General features: G+C 55.6%; 1 protein-coding gene across 1 annotated transcript; it reads right to left on the bottom strand.

Annotated features, from left to right (window-relative positions):
- Positions 1 to 925: 925 nt before the first annotated feature.
- On the bottom strand, positions 926 to 16,801 carry ADAMTS8 (ADAM metallopeptidase with thrombospondin type 1 motif 8). The gene is made up of 9 exons (XM_074162292.1): positions 16,151 to 16,801; positions 7,210 to 7,449; positions 6,828 to 6,960; positions 6,199 to 6,366; positions 5,209 to 5,507; positions 4,489 to 4,672; positions 3,736 to 3,908; positions 3,477 to 3,652; positions 926 to 1,753 (listed from the first exon to the last, which is right to left on the bottom strand). Exons 1-9 carry the CDS (start codon positions 16,799 to 16,801, stop codon positions 1,021 to 1,023), a joined length of 2,757 nt encoding a protein of 918 aa, XP_074018393.1. The 3' UTR covers positions 926 to 1,020.
- Between the last annotated feature and the right edge of the window lie 1,956 nt (positions 16,802 to 18,757).

Below are 18,757 nucleotides of genomic sequence, written 5' to 3'. Positions count from 1 at the left end.
TCAAGCCCACCTCCTCCAGCCCTTCTCCCCTTCCTATGAGAAAAAGGCTGTTCCCACTGGAAATTCCATGTTTTGCTGCCAAAAGCAGCCAAGGCAGGGTATGGGAATCCGCAGGGAAGCAGCGAGGGGCATCAGGAGAGGAGCCTGGAGATACTGAATCGCTCGTGCAGTGATGGCAAAACCTTCCCAAATTCCATCCCTGCTCTCCTGGGCAGGCACTGGCTCCCTGGGAATAAAGAGCTCCAGCCTCGCCAGGCTTGGTTTTAGACCCAGAATTACTCAAGCAAAGCTGGAGCCCAGCACCAGATCTGAGCATCTTCAGGTATCCCGGGAAAGCAGAGGTGAAGAGCTCGGTCCCCGCAACGGGCTGGGAGATGCTCAGCACCTACGGATCCTGGGCTCATCCCTGCTGCAAGCCAAACGATCTCCAAAATTCAAGCAGAGCCGAGAAAATGACTGAAACAGGTGGGACTGAAAGCCAAGGATGGGAGAGGAAAGGCTGGCACACCCAACTGTCCGCTCCAGAGGGGGGACGGGGTATCGCAATAGGCATTTCACAGTGAAAGCACTGAATTAGTAATTAATTAATCCTCAAGACATCCTCAGGCAGAGGACGGCAACCTGATCCAAGCCTTTTGCCAAGGGATCCTGGTTTTAATCGGCAAAACTGCCAACCCTGGACCTCCTGGGATGGGGCGATGGCGAAGCCAGGCTCTGCATTTTTTACCAGCAACAAACCCCAGCAAACCTACAACCGGGAGTCTGCAACCGTGTTTAACATCAGCTCTTTGGAAACACCCTACGGATACACTTGTTTTTCCCCTTAAATTACAACTTGCCTGCGAGCAGCCAGCCAGAAAGCAAGAAAGAAAGGAAAAGGAGTGATTCCTCCCCGTTGTGGGTTGGTTTGTTGTTTTTTTTTTTTGCTGCCGTTATTCCCCCCTCTGAGGTAGACGTCGATGGGGTGGGGATGAACCGCTGGAGAGTGGTTGGTTGTCTGGCATCCCATCCCGCCCCGGCTCAGCACTGCCGCAGCAGGCAGGCGGCGGTGGCCGGCGGTGGCCCCGGCGAGCTGCATTTCTCCGGGGCGGTGATTTTACCGGCGTAATCGATGCAGGAGGCGTTGCGCGTCCGCACGCCCTCGCCGCATGTTTGGGAGCAAGGGGACCAGGGACCCAGGCGCCAGAGAGGGCAGGGGACGTCTCCGCAGGGCTTGATGTCCTCGGGCTTGAGGGCTCTGTCGCAGGCGGAGGAGGGTTGACCCTCCACGTCCCGGCAATCCACCGTCCGTCTCTGCCAGCCGGAGCCGCACGTCTTGGAGCACTCGGACCAGTCGCCCAGGACCCACTGGGAGGTCAGCATCGGCCGGATGACGTTGGCCGACTTCTTCTCTTTCCCCTTCTGCTTGCTGAAAGGGACGTCCTTGGGGATGAAGAAGGTGTACTTGACTTTTGGTGGGAAGACCTCGCTGGCGATGGTCAGCAACTGGACGGTCAGGGGCTCCGGGAGCTGTCGGAAGCTCTGCAGCCTCTCCAGGGTCGTCATGGAGCCGCTGTATTTCAGGATGGTGCCGTTGATGAGGATGTCCTGCTCCATGGCCGAGATGGCGAAGTCCCCGTTCAGCAGGTACTTGCCCTCGAGGGTCCTCAGGGCCAGGTAATTCCCGTCGTGACGGACCCCGCGGTGGCTGCGCTGTTTGATGTCGATGTTGGTTGCCCCAGCGGGGATGGTGACGATGTCGTTGTAGCCATATCTGCATGGGGCAAAGGGACACAGTTATTTTCCCAGACTTATTAAGAGGAGAGCCATGAAGAAGGTAGCACTTGGTGAATGGGATCGTGACTCTGAAGCCACCTCTCTGTAACCCAGAGCGCTCAAGAGCTGGAAATATTCCAGTCATGCCAGATGTGTGCTCGGCTGGAAGATATTGCACACAAAAATGAGCACCATGATCAAAAAAAAAAAGCCCAACGGTTACCAGCCTTAGTGGGAAATTCCCCTCACCCCCTTTCTTTTGGAATGGGTGAAGCACTTGGGACTAAAAGCCTGGCTCTGCCCAGTGATGCTGTCACCACTGATGCTGAAGGACAGCATCAGATATCTTTCATGACGCTGAAGGATAGATATAGAACAGTTGGATAGGAGAGAGCTGGGGTGCTGCTGGCATCGTACGCACACAGACATGGGCCAGATGTTGCTGCTAAAACCACATCAGTAGTTAAACAGTTAACTCAACAGATATCTCATATCGTAGATGACTTGGTATCAACTTGAAAGCCTTTCCTAGAAGACAGCAAGTACTACGGCAGCAAAACCTTCCCTATCCATAGGCGGGTGGCTCTGCACCCTGGGCTCATCTTTGGAAGGGTTTTGTAGCCGCCACCACCATGATGCAGAAGAGCTCCTGTTGGTGGGTACAGAGCACATTCCCAGGCCAGGGGAGGATTTCCCTGCCAGAGCCCATTCCAGGAGCATCACAGCTCCCGGGACACCACCAGGAAGGCTCCGGTACTCAGGACCCGATGCCATGGTAATTACTTGCCGCTATAATAAAATGACTCACACCGTGGGGCCGGCAGGATCGTTTTCCACACACCCCCATGGTCGACGCTGTGGTCGTTAATTAGGTTTAGAGCACTTTGGAACAAAGCCTTTGGGTCAAACTCTGCTCTCAGTCACCCTGGCCTCCCTAACCCTGATCTTAATGGGATCTCTTCTTGGCTGTAGCTACCACGCTAATCTCTCTTTAGTCAACCGCAAACAATTCATAGGAGAGTGGAAGCCCCATTTCAGCTGGCTCCCTGGAAGGAAACCATTTAGGAAATCTAATTTGACTGCGTGAGTCACCTCGCCGCATGGAATTGGACTCGTTGGGCTTTTGTTACGATCTTTTCAACAAAAGCCTTAAATTCAGCTTCTTTTGGCAAAGCGAAGGAGATCTTGGGTGAGGGAAGCGGCTGCCTCAATGCCCGTGTCCCAGGACTGAAATTCACACCCTCCAAGCCCAGGGAAAAGTTATTGAACTATTCGTACCCTGCATCAGCCCTCAAAATACGTGTCCAGCTCACTGCATGGCGGGGAGATGCATATTGTATACTCCTCACGGCAGCAGATTTATTTGCAGTGGCGTCCCGAGCCCGTGGCTGGTGTCAGCACCAGCCGGTATTTTAGGAAATAAACTCTGCTTGGCTGGCACAACGCTGCCCCGAAATAAACCTGGTGTAAGCTCCGGAGTTTGGGGAGGTGACCAAGGCCACCCGGCTGAGGGCCAAGCACTCCTGGAGTCCAGGCGTTCGCAGGTGCGATGCTTTGGGTACAGAGAGCAAACTAAATTTACACAACCTAGGAAGAGTCCTAATATCCCCAGCCTAGCACTTCTGCCATGAAAAAAAGAAGAAAAAAAAGGAGAATGAGAGGGGAAGCTGGTTTTTTTCTCCCCCCAGCCCGTCTCTGCAGACCCCCATCTCCCCCCTTACTTGGATCGGTTGAGCGAGCCAGAGATTTTCCTGCAAGTGGAGCCGTTGCCACCGCACACCCCGCACTTGTCCAGCTTCTTGGAGGACCCCACGACATGGTCGCAGCCAGCCTTGATGCACTGCCCGTGGACGCAGATGGAGAGGGTCTCCGGCCCGCACAACGTCCCGTCGATCACCTAAGGAAATGCGGGGGAGCAATTAGGGCATTTGATCTGAAACGGGGTAAAAAAAAAAAAAAAAGGGGTGATCGTCATCTTACTTTGGCCTCGAAGACTTTAAATTCGCTCCTCCCCCTGGCTCGGCAGAAGAGCTTGCACCGGTCTCGGGGTGACACTCCCGCATACTTGGGAACCCACTCCAGGCGATTCCCTTCCTGGTCCGTAAAGTTGTAGCTGTTGTACTTCTCACACTGCTGCTCCCGAAAGCTTTTCCCTGAAAGGAGAGGTGAACCGTGAGCCAAAAGCTGTGGGAAGTTGTCCTCGACCATAGAATCGTAGAATCACAGAATGGTCTGGGTTGGAAGGGACCTTGAAGATCATCATGGAGATGCAGGATTGAGACGAGGACAGTGGGAGGAGCGAGCAGAGGAGGGATGGCACACACCTCCCACCCAGCCGGAGGGGATCACAACCCCCAGCAGAAAGCTATTGCCACAAGAAAATCATAGAATCACAGAATGGTTTGGTTTGGAAGGGACCTTAAAGACCATCTCATTCCACCCCCTGCCCTGGGCAGGGACACCTCCCACCAGACCAGGTTGCTCCAAGCCCCATCCAACCTGGCCTTGAACCCCTCCAGGGATGGGGCAGCCACAGTTTCTGTTCCAGGGTCTCACCACCCTCACAGCAAAGAACTTCTTCCCCACATCTCATCTCAATCTCCCCTCTTCCAGTGTCAAACCCTTCCTCCTCCTCCTATGGCTCCCCTCCCTCATCAAGAGCCAAGGGAGAGCAGAGCACTGATGGGTCCTGGAGAAATGGGGGCAGTGTGCGTTTGGGAACGGCATCCTTACCATCCGGCGGGCACTCCTCGGTGTGGCACGACTGGTACTTGGCTCGCTGGCCCTCGCAGTACTTGCCGCCGTGCTGGGGTTTGGGGCTGTCGCAGTGGCGGTAGGAGAACTGCACGCCGCCGCCGCAGGTCCGGGAGCAAGAGCCCCAGGGGCTCCACGGGCCCCAGCCGCCGTCCACCGCCGGCTGTAAGAGGCCACCAGAAGCTGCTAGATCCATCCCAGAGCTCGGCCATCCCCAGCAGCTGGCTCCAAGGGCTACCAAAAGTCTGGAGCAATGCTAAAATCCACCCCCCAGCTCCCCTCCCCGCGTCCCCAGCCGGGGCCCTGGTCCAGCAAAGCACTTAAGCACATACTTCACGTGAAGTTATTACTGACTTCCACCAGTCTGCTCATGTGCTTAAATTTAAGCTTGGGTTTAAGCACTTTGCTGACCGACTCAGAAATCACCGCTAATTCCCCCGACAGGGCAAAAAGCGATGATTTAATTGCAGAACTGCAGCTGCTTGCTCTGTTGCAGACCAGCCTGAGCCTCGGAGAAAGGCACAGCATCGTTTATCTTAGGAGCCGGGCCAGTAATAAGATTTATGAAAGGTGCTGTTGAAGGAGAAATATCCAGGAAAAAAATCAGGCAAATCCAAAGCTAGTCCAGGGGATGGCAGGACAGGGGTCAGAGGTTTGGGAATTCCAAAGGGTCCCCAGTTCCCGCCCCCCACCCCTTACCTGGGGTTTCAGGGCATCCTGTGGCAGGCAGTGGCCATCCCAGCAGAGCCCCCCAGCTTTGCAGGGGGTGCCGTCAGCCCAGGGCAAGCTGCCATTCTTGGTGTGGCAAAGGGGCTCCCCGCTGCCCATCCTGCACCAGAGCTGGGCACAGACGTCCTCCTCGGTGGTGTTGGGGCAGTGCTGGAAGTCCTTGCCGAAGATCTGCTGGCATTGCTGGTCCAGGCTGTAGAGGGCTCCCTGGCCGGGCAGATCCACGGGCAGGGAGAGAGGCTCGGCCGGGGCATCGAGCAAGCAGTCGCCTAGGCAAGGATAGGAGTTAGGATGGAGATACATCAAGGTTGGTGATGCATCAAGGATCGACACCACGGGTTGCACCCAGCAGGGCACCCCAAACCTCTCTCTGTGGTCTGATTTCATAAAATCTTATAATCATAGAATGGTTCGGGTTAGAAGGGACCTTAAAGACCATCCAGTGCCACCCCCCGCCCTGGGCAGGGACACCTCCCACCACACCAGGTTGCTCCAAGACCCCTCCAACCTGCCCTTGAACCCCTCCAGGGATGGGGCAGCCACAGCTTCTCTGGGCAACCTGGGCCAGGGTCTCACCACCCTCACAGCAAAGAAGTTCTTCCCCAGATCTCATCTCAATCTCCCCTCTTTCAGTCGCAAACCCTTCCCCCTCATCCTATGGCTCCCCTCCCTGATCAAGAGTCCCTCCTCAGCTTTCCTGGAGCCACTTGGGGGACTGGAAGGGGCTCCAAGGTCTCCCCGGAGCCTTCTCTTCTCCAGGCTGAACCCCCCCAACTCTCTCAGCCTGTCCTCACAGCAGAGGGGCTCCAGCCCTCCCAGCATCTCCGTGGCCTCCTCTGGCCCCACTCCAACAGGTCCGTGTCCTTCCTGTGCTGATTTGAAGCCCCTTTATCCCACACACTCCCTCAAGAGCCTGAGAAATTAAGGAAAAAGCCGTTCTTGAATGATGAGGCTCCTTACCGTGCCCTCCGTCCAGGAATTCGGTGAGGTACATGGCGCTGCAAGGGGACCAGGGCTGGCTCTTGTTCAAGTGGATGAAAAGAGGGGCCATCATATGGTGCTTGCCGAGGGGCCCGAAGAGCCGCTCGCAGGTCTTGGAGTCGTCGTGGGGCATGCTGAGGACGTGGCCTGGGGAGTAGAGAGCACCGGTGAGATGCAGCCTCCCAGCCCCTGCTCTGCTGCAGGTGGTGCCGGGGCAGCCGGGACCATCTATGAGCAGTTCCTCTTGCTGCAAAAGCTAATTTGCTTCGATAAATCAGAAGCGACAAACAAAATAGTGCCTGCTCTGGCACCGCAGGAGAGCTATACACAGGGCAAAGCAGCCCAAATCAGCCAGAGCATCTCTAGGAGTAGGTGGGGAAGGGCTCGGTCACATGCCTTAGCTTATCACATCAGTGAAATGCACTGATTTACACCAGCTCAGGCACCTCCAAACACTTTTGCTGGTGCAAACCAGCTTCCAGAAGCTCCCCAGTGGTACCCAGCCGGGAGATGCTGGTGCTGGGCCGTGCTACATTCCCTCCCAGCAGCGGGGCTGGCCACTCCGGGCTGAAAAAAGCAGGAAATCCCTCCAGGAAGGGACGTTTTACCCAGTTCGTGAGCCAGGGTGTAGGCTGCCTGCAGGCCCTCGTCCTCGATCACCGAGCAGCTTTTGTTGCGGTCGCACATGGTGCCGATGTCCGCCACCCCCAGCGTGTCGCAACTTTGGTGTCCGCAGAAGTCCTGGAGGGGGTGGGACAGGGCGAAGGGGTCACGGTTTTGGTAGCCCAAACATCTCCGAGCAGAGCTGGGCAGCCCACCTGGTGGTCTACACCCCAAATATAACACACACACACACACACACACACCCCCATTGCTTTGCTGCAAGCTCCATTCTTTGCATGGTGGGGGGGATCCCTCCTCTACCTCCAGGGACACCTCAACCTCTTTCTTCTCCCCCCCACCGGAGCATCCCCAAGGGACCCTTCAGACCTGTCTCGTCAGCAGGATGGCGGTGTCGTAGTGCTCCGGGTGCCGATCACTGGGGGGGTTGAACCTTTGCTGCCAGCTGCAGAAGTTGCGCAGGGTGAGGCCACCATTGTCAGACACCTCTGGCCCCGCCGCCACCTCATCCACCACCAGCACCTTCACCACCACCAGGTTGATGGAGTTCTCCAGGCTGGGGTGCTTGTAGATGCGAGCCGCCATGGACATCAGGGTCAGGACATGGTTCTGTGGGGAGACAGAGGCAAAGCCTGGGTGAAACCTTCATAGAATCACAGAATGGTTGGGGTTGGAAGGGACCTTAAAGACCATCCACTGCCACCCCCTGCCCTGGGCAGGGACACTTCACTCTAGACCAGGTTGCTCAAAGACCCTTCCAACCTGCCCTTGAACCCCTCCAGGGATGGGGCAGCCACAGCTTCTCGGGGCAACCTGGGCCAGGCTCTCACCACCCTCACAGCAAAGAACTTCTTCCCCACATCTCATCTCCATCTCCCCTCTTTCAGTGTCAAACCCTTCCCCCTCCTCCTATGGCTCCCCTCCCTCATCCAGAGTCCCTCCCCAGCTTTCCTGGAGCCCCTTGAGGGACTGGAAGGGGCTCCAAGGTCTCCCCAGAGCCTTCTCTTCTCCCGGCTGAACCCCCCCAACTCTCTCAGCGTGTCCTCACAGCAGAGGGGCTCCAGCCCTCCCAGCATCTCCGTGGCCTCCTCTGGCCCCACTCCAACAGGTCCTTGTCCTCCCTTCACCAGGGGGCTCTATTTTTTGGCTAGAAAAGGAGAAATCAACCTTATTTATGAAGCCTACCACATCCAGACCACCTCAGGCAGCCACGGGGTTGATGGGCTTTTTTGTACATGATGTACACCTTGTGCTGGTGGGAAGGACAGTCAGGACAAGCCCACCCCTGCATCCCCTTCTCCAGCCATCGTGTCTCACCTTCCATGAACCCTTTGCACCCAGAAACCCTTCGGGAAAAACCTCACGTGTCCCTGCGAGTGCTCTTGCATATTCCCAAGGCATTAACCCTGCCCTGGCTGCCCCGGGGCAGGAACCACCTCACGCACAACCTCCGATGGATGCAAAACCACCCTCCCGTTGCTCCAAAAACAGGGTCCTCAGGGTTTGAACCCAACCTCCTCGGTGACAAACCGGGGCCAAAGCACTTTGACGGCCGAGCCTTTGCCCAGCTCAGCGCCTGGGACGACCAGAGATTACTTAATATGTCAAACGCGCCAGCGATGTTTAGGCTGATGTAAACATCTTATCGGAGCATCGAAATTCCTCCTCTGCTTGGCACCCGGCCCCGGCCCCGCAGTCAGGAGAGAAAAATGCAGCTATTACACAATACAGTATTGGGAAAGAGAAAGTGGCTTCTCTCCTCCCCAGACAGAATTACACCCCGCGGTCTCGCTTCAGCGCCACCGTCTAATTAAACTGGAAGGACTCGGCGGAAGCCCTCTCTGGCGGCTGAGTTTCACCCAAAATCGGTGTTTCCCGAGTGGAATCTCTGCGCCCTCACCCATCGCGATGCTGCCGGGACAGTTGACATGCACAAAAGGCCATTTTCTTAGTGAGCGAGGGAGATATTTGGGGAGATACCCCCCTCCTCTGACAGCGAGGGCACATTTGTGTCACCGAGAGCAGCCCCCGGGGCAGAGCCGCTCACCCCAGGGGCGGTTGTGGCTATTTTAAATCATTCTGCCACATTTTATCCCGGCGCTGGCAGCTCGGCGTAAACAGATGTCTCGCTTCAGCAAGACGTATCCCAAGGCTCATTATCCCAGGGCAGGCCCCGGCAAAGACGATGGGAGCGCTGAAGGGACTGGTTTATTTAGACTGGCCAGATCTCCGCGACATGACTCACGTCCCAGCCCGAAGCGTGCAACAACTGTCACGGGGAAGCCACCACCGAGGCAAGGAACCCAGGCGAGATCCCCACCAGCGGTTGCTCTAGGGGACTAGAGGAATTGTTTAGCTCCTGGGGAAAGTCCGTTGGGAAGCTTCCTCAAAACATCACACAGCCTTCCTAAAATTACACACATGAAGACCTCGAAGGATGCTCTGCCCTGGATCTGCACATGGTGGGATCATCCATCATTTCCAAGGGAGCAAATCCTGCCTCATCCTTCTCTAAACCATTACAGGCTTCTCTCCATCCCGCTGTTTTTTACCTGGGAGCTCTCATTCCCTACTGCAAACCCCTCAAGATACCGACCCTCACATCCTCAGGGCTACATCCAGCAAAAGAAACTCTTTCAGCAGCAGGAATGGAGGGGTTTGGAAAACATCCACCCGCCTTCCCTTCGTCTGGAAAGCAAAGGGGGAAAGCGAACCGAACAAACAGCTATTTAGTGCAGATTTAAAAGGTCAAATTCACTTGTTCCACCATCTGGTGTGTATTTACACCCATCCCCGGACCGTGCGGGTGTTGGTTGGGTTTGGGATGGACCCCGACTGCTCCGGAGAGAGCAGCAATCCACCTGCACCACCTTGGCTTGGCCAAGGGGTTTGGAGCTGGGGCCAAAAGCAAATTACGGGATCCCCAGGGCTCAGGAAATGCTGACTGAGCACTTTTGACCAACAACCGGCTGCGGATGAGTTGCATCCCTCTCGTCCCATCCTCCCTGTGCCTTTGCAAATGGGCTCTGCCTTGAGGAGCCACCCAGGAGGGAACGCTGCCTTCTCCGGGGTTTTCTTCCCAGCATCGAGGCTGAGGACGTGGGTACTGGGATCAGATGCCCCAGGGGTCAGGTTTGGGGAGCCCAGGGGTGCAAACAGACTGGTTTCTGCCTCCTTGCAAGGCACCACAGCATAGCGGGTACAAGGCTTCCCCCTGCCATTTCCAACCAGCATCCTGGGAGATCTTGGCACGATTTCTGTCCAGCTGGTAAATACAGCTGGAGAACCAGCCCCTTACCTGCTCTGGGGGGAGAGGACACCAGTCCAAGCCTGAGAGGATCACGGGAGCATCCCTCCTCTGCCCCACACAGGGCTTGCACGGCCAGGCATGAGCATCGCAGCAGGGGCTTCCTACTGCCCGTTGATGCCCCCCAAAACCTCCTACCTCTTTTTTTCCCTGGCTGCAATCCCTCTGCTCTCAACAAGATCAGATTCCACCCATTTCCCGCCCCCCCCCCCCCCAAAAAAATGAGGAGGGGATGCGTTTTGTCCGACACACCTGCATCACAGCAGCTCTGATACCCCTCCTGCCACACCATCGCTGCTTCTGGGAGAGCCCAAAGCCAGGCAGGCACAGGTACCACCAGCATCACAAACAGCCCGTGCAGAGGGTTAAAAACGGGAAAAATAAATATAAACCAGAGCACGGGGAACTGAAGTGGCTGTTTTTAACCTGATAAGGTTGAAGGGTTTAGCTTTCTGACACAGGCTCTTGCAAAATCTCTGCCAACATTGTCCTCCGTGGGAACCGCTCAGAAGCCGAAGTCTGCAGAGATTCCCCAAACTGTTTTGCTTCTATTTTTCTTTCAATTATTATTATTATTATCATCTTTGGGGGGAGAAACTGCTCTTACACACACACTAAACTATTATTGTGGTATGCACATAATGATCTAATACCGCCGGACCCACCCAGTGCAGAAGGATGGCAGGGAGCACCCCTGCAACACCCCGGCACAACTCACTTCCCCCCAAAATTAATGCTCAGGGTTTTTTTTTTTTTTTTGTTCATAGAGTTGTTGGGATTTGGGTTGGGTTTTGTTTGGTTTTTGTGGTTTTTTGGTTTGGTTTTGGTTTTGGTTTTTTTTTTTTTTTCCTTCTTTTCTCCCTACAAGCCAGCATTTCTGTAAGGGGGACCAAAAAAAATAATGAAGCGCTGAGATTGCTGGAGCGCAGACAGATGGAAGGAAGCAAACACGGGGTCAGATGCGAGGGCTGCCGCACGGCTTTTAAAAAACAACTGGTAAAAACATATCCCAGCCTGTCTCTCTCTCTCTCTCTCTCTCTCACCCACCAAAGCCATGTCAGAGTGCTGGCACCCTGGCTCCGACACCCGCAGCGGCCGCTCTGCCAGCCTCCTCCTGCGGCGTGAAGCCCGGGCCAAGAATTGCCTTGCAAAAAACGTGAGCAGCAGCCAAGGGAAACCGGGGGCGAGGGGGACACTTGGGGGACACCGTCCTGCCTTCCCCAACCCTTTTCTGTTTGTCACTTGGGTTTTTTTTTCTCTCTTTTCTTCCCCTTTTTGCTGGCTCAGCTGCAGGAGAAGCAATTACACCTTTTCAGGGCAGGGGAAACTGAGGCACAAGGAGAACTGCCACCACCTCTTTGCTCTTTTTTCTTTCCCTTTTTGCTGGCCATTTGGGGCTCAGCTGCAGGAGAAGCAATCACCCCTTCCCAGGGTAGGGGAAACTGAGGCACAAGAAGGACTGCCACCACCTCTTTGCTTTTTTCTTTCCCTTTTGGCTGGGTATTTGGACCTGAGCTGTGAGAGATGTAATCACCCCTTTCCAGGGCAGGGGAAACTGAGGCACGAGGAGGACTGCCACCACCTCTTTGCAGGCAGAAGGATGGACACAGGGCAAAACCCCGTCCCGAGGGCATCCCGGGGCAGGAGCACTGCTGTTTGCAACCACAGCGGTGGGAGCCAGCTCCCTCCAACGCTGCGCCTTTCATACCGAGGCCCTTGATAATCTGGCGCTGGAAGGCGGCAGCTGTTTAACATTATGGGGAGACGCAAGGAAGCGAGTGCAGGGGCCAGGGGAATATTTAGGGAGGCTGCCTGGTCCTCCAACCCCTTGCACTGAAGCTCAGGGTCACACCGGGGGGGACAAATCCCAGAGGAAAAGCACCAGCAATGCCAGTGGATGGCAGCATCAGTGCAGGTCCCCCTTTGCTTGGCAAAAATCCCCTTTAATCCCACCCCGGTTGCCTTTGGGATGGGCTCAGGAGGGGCCAGGCTCCTTTTGTCAAGGGATTAAGCGAACTCACTCTCTCAAGCTGCAATTTATCCTAAAGCCTAGAGGAGCCGGACACGAGGGGACCTGAGCTCCAGGGTGGCTTTGGCTTTACCTCCAAGGTCACTTTGATGGTGGATCCGGGTGTGGGAGAGCCAGCAGCGGGACCCCAGCAGTGCCCTGTACTCCAGCACCCACCTGGTCTTAGAGGAAAGGGATTGCAACAGCACTCCTAAAAACCTTGTAAATCTGCCTGGAAAAAAACCCACAGAAGTCAGGCGAGGAATCCCAGCTTAATCAGATCGATCTGGTTTTGCCGTGGTCCTCGGTCATTACCAGCTCTTGGAGCCGGGGATGGCAGATTCCTCACTTGCAAGAGCAAGGGGGAAAGAAAAGGGGATCGTAGCCATCGTGCTCGCAGAGGAGAGCTTGGAAACGCATCCCGTCTGCCCCCGAGAGATGGGAGAAATCCCACCACAGGAATCCCATTCTGCTGCCAACTGGCTGGGGATGCTGCAGATGGTTTTTGTAACCGCCTGTTGCTTTTAGGTGTCTGGGCAAACATCCCCCCGAAGACTCGCAGAGACCTCTCCGCAAGTGCAGCCGGCGCTGCAGGTGCTCAGCCCAAACGCCCTTTCTTCTGCACACCAGAGGGACCAGCCCCTACACTGCCTCCTGCCTCAGTTTCCCATACTCAACCCCCCCAATTAACTCTCTCAGTGATGCTCCCCACCCTTCCCCCCCAAGCATTTTGGTACCTCTGCAGGGAAAATGCAAAGAAGAACTTGTGCATCCAGCTTAGGGTCTCCCACCCATCCCTATATCAAGGAGGGGCTCTTCCCAATCACTGCAGGTCACATCCTGCCACATCCTCCTCCCAGGTGTTATTGCTCAGCAGTGTCCTGCTGCTAAGGTCCCCCACCCCAAAAAAATACCCCGTTTCCTGCAAGAAGGATGATTAACCCCCCAGATTTCAGGTCTGGCTCTGCTCTCACTTCATCCTTCCCTCCTGGCTTACATGAGGATTGATGGAAGTGGAATTAAACCCTTGCTATCTAAATTAGGTTAACAGCTGAGCGGTAACGGCTCGGATTGATTAGAAATAGATCATTAATAGCCTTTTTCTAGCACCAGCATGGCATTGATTGTAACTGGCAATGCCTGAATGCATCTTATGGTGACTATCTTCTTGAGCTGCTACAGTTTATGCAAGAAAATAACTGGGAACACAAACAGTGCTTGTGACCTTTAATGAATATTTTGTAATTAAAGTGTGGTTACGGGAAGAAAAGTCACTATATAAATATGGATTCTTCTGACTCAACATTTCTGCTCCCTGGGCATCTCCTAGACAGCTCTCGAAGATCTCACCAGCACGAGCAAGCCAACACTTCTTTTTATTTTTTTTTTTTGGCCCACAAAATACAGGTATTCAGGGAGAAGCGAGATGGCTCTTTGGGCTCCTGAGTTAGCAGTAAGTTAGTGCTTCTCCCTGCATTTTTTGTTGCTGAGAACAAAAGACACAGAAACACAGCAGGTGGCTTTTTTTTTTTTTTTTTTAACTACTGCTACGTGAGAGCTGGTTCTGGTTAAAGTTTTCTCCCAACTACTTAAATACGCTATTGCTCTGCTCATCCAAACCAAAATCCTTAAAGGCTTCCTTCCCATCGAGAAACACCCCGAGAGGCGATGCAGAGATGCTGCTTTTGGGGACAAAGAGGAGATGATGGTAAAAATGGGAGCCAAACAGACTGGAAACTCACTGGGAACTGAGGAGGGAGCTGTCATGCACCTACCAGGGAGCATCACCCACTCCCAGGGCTGGAGCAGCCAAACCAGGGCTGGGTACCAGCTTTCCAAGAGCTGCCATGGCACAGGTTCATCCCAAGGGTTGGGGCTTTTTTCCCCAGATGGACATTATCAGGATCTCTGCCCCCTCCCCCCCCCCCCCCCCCAAAAAAAAAAAAAAAATCACCTTATTTGTAGCAGGAGACTCCTGGGTGCTGTTTAAAATCATTGGGTGCCCAGAAGATGCAATATACTATTTTTTCCTGCCCTTTTGGGGATTCAGAGACCAGATTCACACTCCTGGGGGAGTCATCGCCACCCCCATTTTTATGCCTGTTGCTTAAATATTCAGGTTACTCCATTCAAACTCTGGGTTTTGACTGCTGTGAGCTCTGGGGGAGTATGGGGGGTGTCTCCGAGCGCAGCATCCATCGCTCCTGAATCCTCTGCTATCTGTTCCTGCCAGCCTGGCTTGGTGGCACACGAGCGAAACCAAGCAAGGGGTGAAACCCGAGTGATGCTCAAGCAGCTGAAATCAGCTGGAGCCCCAAGGTTTAGCATTTCCCAAGGTCCAGCCCTGCTCGGAATGGAAACACTTGCTTTATTAGGAGCGGAGAAGCTGGATGAAGCCCCCAGGGGAAGGACAAAGAGGGCAGAAATGGCAAAGCCAGGCTGCCAAAGTGCTTTCAGCTGCCCGACTGCTCCCCACTGAGCTCCAGCTTCAAGGACCAAGACCCCCCCACCCCACAGCAGAGGACGAACAACTTCGGTGCACCGTTACCCCTCGCAATGACCTGTTTCAGCCCATGCAAACCTGAATTTGGAGCCGAGCAGCCCATCACAGCAGGGAACGTGGTGGAGGGGAGCTGGCTTTGCAAGAGACGTGAAAAATAACCTGGTGTCGATGAAAAAGGCTGGGAAACAGCCCTGGAGAGGGATGTTGGGGGGGCTGAGAGACCAGGATTTCTCCTCCCGGGGTCTCCGCAAAGCCTGGACACGGGCAAAGTCTCTGCAGCCGGAGCACGATGAAGGAGAAGGAGAGTTTCTGGGGGTGGCGGCTGGGAGAAAGGGCTGTTGGTGCATCTGCTCGGCTGCAAACAGGTGGCTCAGGAGCAGGACTACGCATTACTCAGTTTATTTACTATCTGGCCCCAGCTCCTATCCGGAAGGGAGTTAAGCCCATTGCTCTGCAGCACAGCAAGAAAGGCATTAACCCACTCTGTCCCTCGTTTATGGGGACACCAGACTGATGGGACATCACGGTGTCCAGACTGTGCAGACACAGGCTCCCCCAGGAGGGATGCTGCGTCTGGGAAAGGGTCCCTAAACACTGACCAAACCCCGTAGATCAACCCTGTGGGGATTTACAGCCTCTACACTGCAAGAAAAGGTGGGGACAGAGCCAAGGTCCCCCACCCTGTCCCCAGCTCTCTACTCACTCACTCAAGGTGGTCTCTGGCATCCCGGGGCTGCTCATAGAATCATAGAATAGAATCAAAGAGTAGTTTGGGTTGGAAGGGACCTTGAAAGATCATATAGTCCAATCCCCCTGCCCTGGGCAGGGACACCTCCCACCAGACCAGGTTGCTCCAAGCCCCCTCCAACCTGGCCTTGAACCCCTCCAGGGATGGGGCAGCCACAGCTTCTCTGGGCAACCTGGGCCAGGCTCTCACCTGCCTTATTGTAAAACATTTCTTCCTTGTATCTACCTAGTCCCTGTGGGGACCGGGCAGGCAGCGAGGGAGCCCAGCAGCAGGCAGAGCCAATACTGGGGGGATGGAGGGCTGTAGACAGGAGGAGGAGAGGCAGTAGGGATGGGGACAGGAGGGGATGGAGGGATACAGGGGTGGGGGTGACAGGAGGGGACAGGGGGATGGAGGGAATGGAGGAATGGAGGATGGAGAGATGAAGAGGCAATGGGGACAGAGGATGCAGAGAACAGAGGGATGGAGAGGCAGTGGGGACAGAAGGACAGAGGAACGGAAGGGACAGTGGATGGAGAGTACAGAGGGATGAAGGGACAATGGGGACAGAGGGACTGAGGGGACAGTGGATAGAGAGAACAGAGGGACGGAGGGGCAGTAGAGAGAGAGGGATGAAGGGGCAGTGGGGAGAGAGGGGACAGAGGATGGAGGGAATGGAGGGATGGAGCAGCAGTGGGGACACAAGGACGGAGCAGCAGCGGGGAAAGAGGGGCAGAGGGATGGAGGACCCCACCAAGCCCTTACCTCCACGTCCTCCCCGTAGAAGCGCACCATGGAGGCATCAGCCACCAGCAGCGTCTCCACGTACCGCGCCTGGGAGACGAAGCGCTTGGCCCGGCGGAGCGGCTCCCGGGGGCCGGGGGCGGCGGTGGCGGCGGCGGCGGCGGGGTGGGCTCCCGGCGGGGCGGCCCGGCGCTGGAGGCGGTGCAGGCGTCTCCAGGGGGGTCCGGGCCAGGGATGCCCGAGGGGCTGGAGCTCGTAAGCCGCCCCGTCGAGGAGAAAAGCGGCTCGGAGACCTCCGCCGCAGCGGCTGAGCACGGCGGGGGCATCGGGGCTCCCCTCGACGGCTCCCGCGTAGAAGCAGCCCCGGCGCGGCGGGCTCCGTCCCGGTGGTCGCCGGCCCCCCAAACGCTGGAGGCGGAGGCGGGGGGCCAGAAAAGCGGCGTCGGGGCGGAGGCGGAGAACCACGGCTCGGCCGAAGGCGGCCAGCCGCAGGGCCAGTTGCCCCGAGGGTGCGGGCAAGCGGGTGGGCAGCAAGGGCTGAGTCTCCCGTGGAGGCGGCGGCAGCGCCCACGCGTGGCACAGCAGCAGCAAGTGGAGCGGAGCCCGGCCCCCCAGCAATCCCCGGCCCCCCAACAAACCCCGCCGCCCCATCGCCCGGCCCGGCCGCCCCATCGCCGGGCTCTCGGCCGCTCCCCCGCAGCCTCCGCGCCGGCTGCGGAGCCCGCTGTATTTATACTTTCTCCCCCCGGCTTTGACATAAGAGGTTTATTTTTGATCTCTCGCTGTTCCCCACTCCCCTCCCCTGCCAGCCAGAGCCTGGGGGAGGAGGAGAAGTGAAAGAGAAAAAAAAAAAAAAAAAAAGAAAAGAAAAAAAAAAAGAAGAAGCAGCAGAGAAAAAAAACCACCACGAAAAAAAAAAAAAAAAAAAACCAAAAACCAACCCACTTTTGGATGCGATTTGAGGCCAATCAGGCGCCGGGAGCCCCGCCTGCCTCCAAGTGTCAACTCCAGCCTGTTACTCTCCCAGCATTAACCCCTTCAGCCCAGCATCCGCCCGCCGGGGCCCGATCCTGCCCAGGCGGGCAGCAGAGGGGCTCGGGGAAGTGGTCCTGCCCCAAGGGGCTGGGATTTGGCACTCGGTTCCCCCCCCTCCCACCTCTCAACAATAGAGAAATTACCCCAGGGAGCTGATTCTTCTCCCATTCCCCCCCTCCAGCATCCCTTCGCTGCTGGAAAGCACCAGGCCTTTGCCAGCTGGAGAGCATCTCATTTCAGCCTGCAAGGCAGAAGGTGCCTCGGGGGGGGTTTCTCCCCTCGGTTCCCATGTCCTTCTCCTTCGCTTAGCCAGGGACAGAGAGGGCTTTGGGCCCCAGGGGAAGCTCCAGCAGTGACAAACCCGAGGAGGTTTCCATGCCCTGAACAAACAGCTGGGTCCACATGGGGTTTCCTCTGGCTGGAATAAGGCAAGGGGCTAAATCCGACTTGTGGAAAATACCTATGAGAATAAAACAATGCAGCCAGCTCCTCCTGTCGCTTTTTCTTTCTCTTTTTTTTTTTTTTTGGGGGGGGGGGGGAGGTAGAAGGGGAGGGGGATGTTTTGCTACTTCATTTAAAACCCAGATCTCCCCCTTTCAGCTGGAGTTTTTCTCCCCATCCACATTCCCTTGCAGTGAGTGAAAATCCTACAGGAGTACAATAAAGCGTGTAAAAGCAGGTAGCTACTGTCGTGTGCTCGGTGGTGGCAAACACCAGGAGATGGACAGAAACACGCTGTCCCTGGCCAGGAACCCACTCAGCACCAGGGAACAACCAGCTGTAATGGAGAAAGGGAAATGAATCCTTACATATTACTCCTTCTTTCCTCTTAAGCCTTCCTTCCCCATTAGTTCATGAGATTCCTGGCCTTTGGAGCACCCTTTGTGTGGCACTGAGATATCCCGGGATGTCTTTGCTGCAGTTTGGGGCTGGTGGGTCCTATTTTGCTCCTTGTCCTGGTTTTCTAAACCTTCTAAAGGGAGTAGCACCCGCTCAGGACCAGGTTTGTACTCCTTTAACCTTGCTGTCGGTGTAAACCTAAGGACCAGCTCCTCTACACTGTGGGCTTTTTTTTTTTTTTTTCCCTCCTTAGACTCATCCTAAAAGGATCTGAAAGGGTAAAGCAGCATTTGGCACATCGGGATTCCTGGGAAACCAGAGTCCGGCCACGGCTGAGCAACGGGGCGCAGAGTTAAAGGCTGCTCTCCCTTTACTTGAGGATGTATTTACATCTGCCTGTCTATTATTATCTCCACTTAAAAGCCACATCCCTACCTATATAGTAAACACACAGCCCTGGCTCTAAATAGCAGCGCTGCCCCGGGGCCAAGGCTCTGATTACTTCGTCTTTTTAAAGTGTGGGTTTTGCAACCGTGGGAGGGGAGGAAATAATAATTAAAAATAAAAAAAAAACCAAGCCAAAAGCGACCCCCAGGCATGGTGTAGTTGGGGTTGGGATATCGCTCCAGGGCTGCGTATCGAATGTTCTCCCTCCCTCGACACCCAGGGCCTTGGCTGCTCTCCTGGGGCAACCCCCTCCTCTCCTGCCAGGGACCTCAGGATCTTCACAGTGGCCAGGGTGGGTTTTCCTCC

The sequence above is a fragment of the Numenius arquata genome, chromosome 22 (genome assembly GCF_964106895.1).
Source record: "Numenius arquata chromosome 22, bNumArq3.hap1.1, whole genome shotgun sequence".
In the NCBI taxonomy this organism is placed as follows: Eukaryota; Metazoa; Chordata; class Aves; order Charadriiformes; family Scolopacidae; genus Numenius; species Numenius arquata.
The sequence above is the reverse complement of the archived record's forward strand: the minus strand, read 5'-3'. Positions and strand labels throughout refer to the sequence as shown.